Consider the following 6,111-nt stretch of genomic DNA (forward strand, 5'->3'; position numbering starts at 1 on the left):
GATCATTGAGAAGCTTAATATTCCCTTAACAATACACTGTAATTAAAACAATTAGCTGATTTTACAGAGTTATCTCCCTGTAGTGTTAGTACTTAAAAGAAGAATGTGTCTCAGGAGACAAATGTCCCAACTCTAGGTTTGGTTATTTTCTTAGTTATAAAAGGACATAACTTGAGAACAGTCAATGACTCTGACAACATTGGAACTCTGTCTGTGAACTTTGGTTCTAAGCATTGTGTGCAAGTTTTATATAATTTGGATAAAGCAAACTGAACTTTGGAAATGAAAATGGGACTAATGGATACATCAGGGGCTTAAAAAACAGTCAGTTTACATAAACATAAACATGTTTAACCCCGCCACAATTTTGCGCCTGTCCCAAGTCAGGAGCCTCTGGCCTTTGTTAATCTTGTATGATTTTAATTTTTAGTTTCTTGTGTATAATTCGGAGTTTAGTATGACGTCCATTATCACTGTACTATTATGCATATTTTAGGGGCCAGCTGAAGGACACCTACGGCTGCGGGAATTCTCGCTACATTGAAGACCCATTGGTTGCCTTCGGCTGTTGTTTGCTCTATGGTCGGGTGGTTGTCGCTTTGACATATTCACCATTTCCTTTCTCAATTTTAGTTAAAATCAGATCTTATAACAACAAGAAGGAATGTGGTACCTCTGAGTCTTTATCTTGTTTATAGGCATTTTGTTCCGTCATAGTATCGATTTCTTTGCGATGTTCCCTATGGACCATTTCTGTCTTGTTGATGGAACTCCTTCGTGTACTGAGCTTTCTCTTGTTCCAGGGACATCTTTAATTCAACTGTCTGTTTGAAAAGAAAATACAGTTTAGAATATTTATTTAGATATGAAAGTATGTGGTCAGGAGAAAACTGGTGGATTTACATATTTTTAAAAGAAAAGCCGACTATAATACGGTATGGGTTTTCACATTTTTGAGAGCTGTTCAGTTGCTGTAATTGCTTACATCCACCTTGTTTGAACTTTGGCTAATAGGTGTGTCTGACATTGGCAATTATAACATATAACATCCAAAATTAAATGATTCATAAATATCAATAACACATTGGAAATTGTATAAAACATATACCTCTGCCTCATGGTCTTTCTGGATATGTTTTTGTAACAATTCCAGTTCTCCAAGCTGTTGTTTCAGTAGTTGATTAGCTAGTACAACTTCTCTTAATTCATGGATCTGTTTTTCCATCATATGGATTTTCTGTAAAAATATCATGAAAAAAATTTAATTAAATGTGTTAACTACAACTAAAACCAGCAAATAAAAAAAACTAGAGAATATGTTTTCTTTTACCATTGAAATCACAACATGATTATTTATTGAAAAAGCCATTTCAGAATCTAAAGCATTTATTGTATTTTACAAGAGTACACCAAAATATTGTAATTTGCTGACACATAATAAATAAAAGTAAGTCAATCAAAGAAGTGACATTTTATTATTTTGTGTGTTATACAATGAAAATCCCCATTATAGCTCAGATTCTGAAAAGTGAATTGACACACTCTTTATCAATGAATGAATTAATGTGGTTCCCAACACTTTTACTAAATTTACTTTGGCTTGTTTAATTGTCATAAAATTTCGACGAGGTATTTACTTTGACCCTTTGACAAAAATATAAAGATTTCAAAAAATTTCAACCAACCAATTTATCAAAAAAATTACACTTGTTTATTAACATAGCAGTTTGACAAAACACTAGTTTTGATCATTGAGAAGCTTAATATTCCTTAACAATACACTGTAATTAAAACAATTAGCTGATTTTACAGAGTTATCTCCCTGTAGTGTTAGTACTTAAAAGAAGAATGTGTCTCAGGAGACAAATGTCCCAACTCTAGGTTTGTTATTTTCTTAGTTATAAAAGGACATAACTTGAGAACAGTCAATGACTCTGACAACATTGGAACTCTGTCTGTGAACTTTGGTTCTAAGCATTGTGTGCAAGTTTTATATAATTTGGATAAAGCAAACTGAACTTTGGAAATGAAAATGGGACTAATGGATACATCAGGGGCTTAAAAAACAGTCAGTTAAAATCAGATCTTATAACAACAAGAAGGAATGTGGTACCTCTGAGTCTTTATCTTGTTTATAGGCATTTTTGTTCCGTCATAGTATCGATTTCTTTGCGATGTTCCCTATGGACCATTTCTGTTTGTTGATGGAACTCCTTCGTGTACTGAGCTTTCTCTTGTTCCAGGGACATCTTTAATTCAACTGTCTGTTTGAAAAGAAAATACAGTTTAGAATATTTATTTAGATATGAAAGTATGTGGTCAGGAGAAAACTGGTGGATTTACATATTTTTAAAAGAAAAGCCGACTATAATACGGTGTGGGTTTTCACATTTTTGAGAGCTGTTCAGTTGCTGTAATTGCTTACATCCACCTTGTTTGAACTTTGGCTAATAGGTGTGTCTGACATTGGCAATTATAACATATAACATCCAAAATTAAATGATTCATAAATATCAATAACACATTGGAAATTGTATAAAACATATACCTCTGCCCTCATGGTCTTTCTGGATATGTTTTTGTAACAATTCCAGTTCTCCAAGCTGTTGTTTCAGTAGTTGATTAGCTAGTACAACTTCTCTTAATTCATGGATCTGTTTTTCCATCATATGGATTTTCTGTAAAAATATCATGAAAAAATTTAATTAAATTGTGTTAACTACAACTAAAACCAGCAAATAAAAAAAAACTAGAGAATATGTTTTCTTTTACCATTGAGAAATCACAACATGATTATTTATTGAAAAAAGCCATTTCAGAATCTAAAGCATTTATTGTATTTTACAAGAGTACACCAAAATATTGTAATTTGCTGACACATATTAAATAAAGTAAGGTCAATCAAAGAAGTGACATTTTATTATTTTGTGTGTTATACAATGAAAATCCCCATTATAGCTCAGATTCTGAAAAGTGAATTGACACACTCTTTATCAATGAATGAATTAATGTGGTTCCAACACTTTTACTAAATTTACTTTGGCTTGTTTAATTGTCATAAAATTTCGACGAGGTATTTACTTTTGACCCTTTGACAAAAATATAAAGATTTCAAAAAATTTCAACCAACCAATTTATCAAAAAAAGATTTACACTTGTTTATTAACATAGCAGTTTGACAAACACTAGTTTTGATCATTGAGAAGCTTAATATTCCCTTAACAATACACTGTAATTAAAACAATTAGCTGATTTTACAGAGTTATCTCCCTGTAGTGTTAGTACTTAAAAGAAGAATGTGTCTCAGGAGACAAATGTCCCAACTCTAGGTTTTGTTATTTTCTTAGTTATAAAAGGACATAACTTGAGAACAGTCAATGACTCTGACAACATTGGAACTCTGTCTGTGAACTTTGGTTCTAAGCATTGTGTGCAAGTTTTATATAATTTGGATAAAGCAAACTGAACTTTGGAAATGAAAATGGGACTAATGGATACATCAGGGGCTTAAAAACAGTCAGTTAAAATCAGATCTTATAACAACAAGAAGGAATGTGGTACCTCTGAGTCTTTATCTTGTTTATAGGCATTTTGTTCCGTCATAGTATCGATTTCTTTGCGATGTTCCCTATGGACCATTTCTGTTTGTTGATGGAACTCCTTCGTGTACTGAGCTTTCTCTTGTTCCAGGGACATCTTTAATTCAACTGTCTGTTTGAAAAGAAAATACAGTTTAGAATATTTATTTAGATATGAAAGTATGTGGTCAGGAGAAAACTGGTGGATTTACATATTTTTAAAAGAAAAGCCGACTATAATACGAGTATGGGTTTTCACATTTTTGAGAGCTGTTCAGTTGCTGTAATTGCTTACATCCACCTTGTTTGAACTTTTGGCTAATAGGTGTGTCTGACATTGGCAATTATAACATATAACATCCAAAATTAAATGATTCATAAATATCAATAACACATTGGAAATTGTATAAAACATATACCTCTGCCTCATGGTCTTTCTGGATATGTTTTTGTAACAATTCCAGTTCTCCAAGCTGTTGTTTCAGTAGTTGATTAGCTGAGTACAACTTCTCTTAATTCATGGATCTGTTTTCCATCATATGGATTTTCTGTTAAAAATATCATGAAAAAATTTAATTACAATTGTGTTAACTACAACTAAAACCAGCAAATAAAAAAAACTAGAGAATATGTTTTCTTTTACCATTGAAATCACAACATGATTATTTATTGAAAAAGCCATTTCAGAATCTAAAGCATTTATTGTATTTTACAAGAGTACACCAAAATATTGTAATTTGCTGACACATAATAAATAAAGTAAGTCAATCAAAGAAGTGACATTTTATTATTTTGTGTGGTTATACAATGAAAATCCCCATTATAGCTCAGATTCTGAAAAGTGAATTGACACACTCTTTATCAATGAATGAATTAATGTGGTTCCCAACACTTTTACTAAATTACTTTGGCTTGTTTAATTGTCATAAAATTTCGACGAGGTATTTACTTTGACCCTTTGACAAAAATATAAAGATTTCAAAAAATTTCAACCAACCAATTTATCAAAAAAATTACACTTGTTTATTAACATAGCAGTTTGACAAACACTAGTTTTGATCATTGAGAAGCTTAATATTCCCTTAACAATACACTGTAATTAAAAACAATTAGCTGATTTTACAGAGTTATCTCCCTGTAGTGTTAGTACTTAAAGAAGAATGTGTCTCAGGAGACAAATGTCCCAACTCTAGGTTTGTTATTTTCTTAGTTATAAAAGGACATAACTTGAGAACAGTCAATGACTCTGACAACATTGGAACTCTGTCTGTGAACTTTGGTTCTAAGCATTGTGTGCAAGTTTTATATAATTTGGATAAAGCAAACTGAACTTTGGAAATGAAAATGGGACTAATGGATACATCAGGGGCTTAAAAAACAGTCAGTTAAAATCAGATCTTATAACAACAAGAAGGAATGTGGTACCTCTGAGTCTTTATCTTGTTTATAGGCATTTTGTTCCGTCATAGTATCGATTTCTTTGCGATGTTCCCTATGGACCATTTCTGTTTGTTGATGGAACTCCTTCGAGTACTGAGCTTTCTCTTGTTCCAGGGACATCTTTAATTCAACTGTCTGTTTGAAAAGAAAATACAGTTTAGAATATTTATTTAGATATGAAAGTATGTGGTCAGGAGAAAACTGGTGGATTTACATATTTTTAAAAGAAAAGCCGACTATAATACGGTATGGGTTTTCACATTTTTGAGAGCTGTTCAGTTGCTGTAATTGCTTACATCCACCTTGTTTGAACTTTGGCTAATAGGTGTGTCTGACATTGGCAATTATAACAATAACATCCAAAATTAAATGATTCATAAATATCAATAACACATTGGAAATTGTATAAAACATATACCTCTGCCTCATGGTCTTTCTGGATATGTTTTTGTAACAATTCAGTTCTCCAAGCTGTTGTTTCAGTAGTTGATTAGCTAGTACAACTTCTCTTAATTCATGGATCTGTTTTTCCATCATATGGATTTTCTGTTAAAAATATCATGAAAAAATTTAATTAAATTGTGTTAACTACAACTAAAACCAGCAAATAAAAAAAAACTAGAGAATATGTTTTCTTTTACCATTGAAATCACAACATGATTATTTATTGAAAAAGCCATTTCAGAATCTAAAGCATTTATTGTATTTTACAAGAGTACACCAAAATATTGTAATTTGCTGACACATAATAAATAAAGTAAGTCAATCAAAGAAGTGACATTTTATTATTTTGTGTGTTATACAATGAAAATCCCCATTATAGCTCAGATTCTGAAAAGTGAATTGACACACTCTTTATCAATGAATGAATTAATGTGGTTCCCAACACTTTTACTAAATTTACTTTGGCTTGTTTAATTGTCATAAAATTTCGACGAGGTATTTACTTTGACCCTTTGACAAAAATATAAAGATTTCAAAAAATTTCAACCAACCAATTTATCAAAAAAATTACACTTGTTTATTAACATAGCAGTTTGACAAACACTAGTTTTGATCATTGAGAAGCTTAATATTCCCTTAACAATACACT

The 6,111-nt window shown here is 31.2% G+C and overlaps 1 protein-coding gene and 1 long non-coding RNA gene across 2 annotated transcripts; both read right to left on the reverse strand.

Annotated features, from left to right (window-relative positions):
• Nucleotides 1–760: 760 nt before the first annotated feature.
• Nucleotides 761–2,150, reverse strand: LOC139505148 (uncharacterized). Its single transcript, XR_011659575.1, has 3 exons — nt 2,114–2,150; nt 1,109–1,237; nt 761–824 (listed from the first exon to the last, which is right to left on the reverse strand). It is a non-coding gene; the product is annotated as an uncharacterized lncRNA (long non-coding RNA).
• A 106-nt stretch (nt 2,151–2,256) lies between these two features.
• LOC139505149 (centrosomal protein of 112 kDa-like) lies at nt 2,257–5,138 on the reverse strand. Its single transcript, XM_071294935.1, has 5 exons — nt 5,004–5,138; nt 3,998–4,084; nt 3,562–3,711; nt 2,549–2,678; nt 2,257–2,264 (listed from the first exon to the last, which is right to left on the reverse strand). Exons 1-5 carry the CDS (start codon nt 5,136–5,138, stop codon nt 2,257–2,259), a joined length of 510 nt encoding a protein of 169 aa, XP_071151036.1.
• Between the last annotated feature and the right edge of the window lie 973 nt (nt 5,139–6,111).

The sequence above is a fragment of the Mytilus edulis genome, unplaced genomic scaffold (assembly GCF_963676685.1).
Source record: "Mytilus edulis unplaced genomic scaffold, xbMytEdul2.2 SCAFFOLD_487, whole genome shotgun sequence".
NCBI lineage: Eukaryota > Metazoa > Mollusca > Bivalvia > Mytilida > Mytilidae > Mytilus > Mytilus edulis.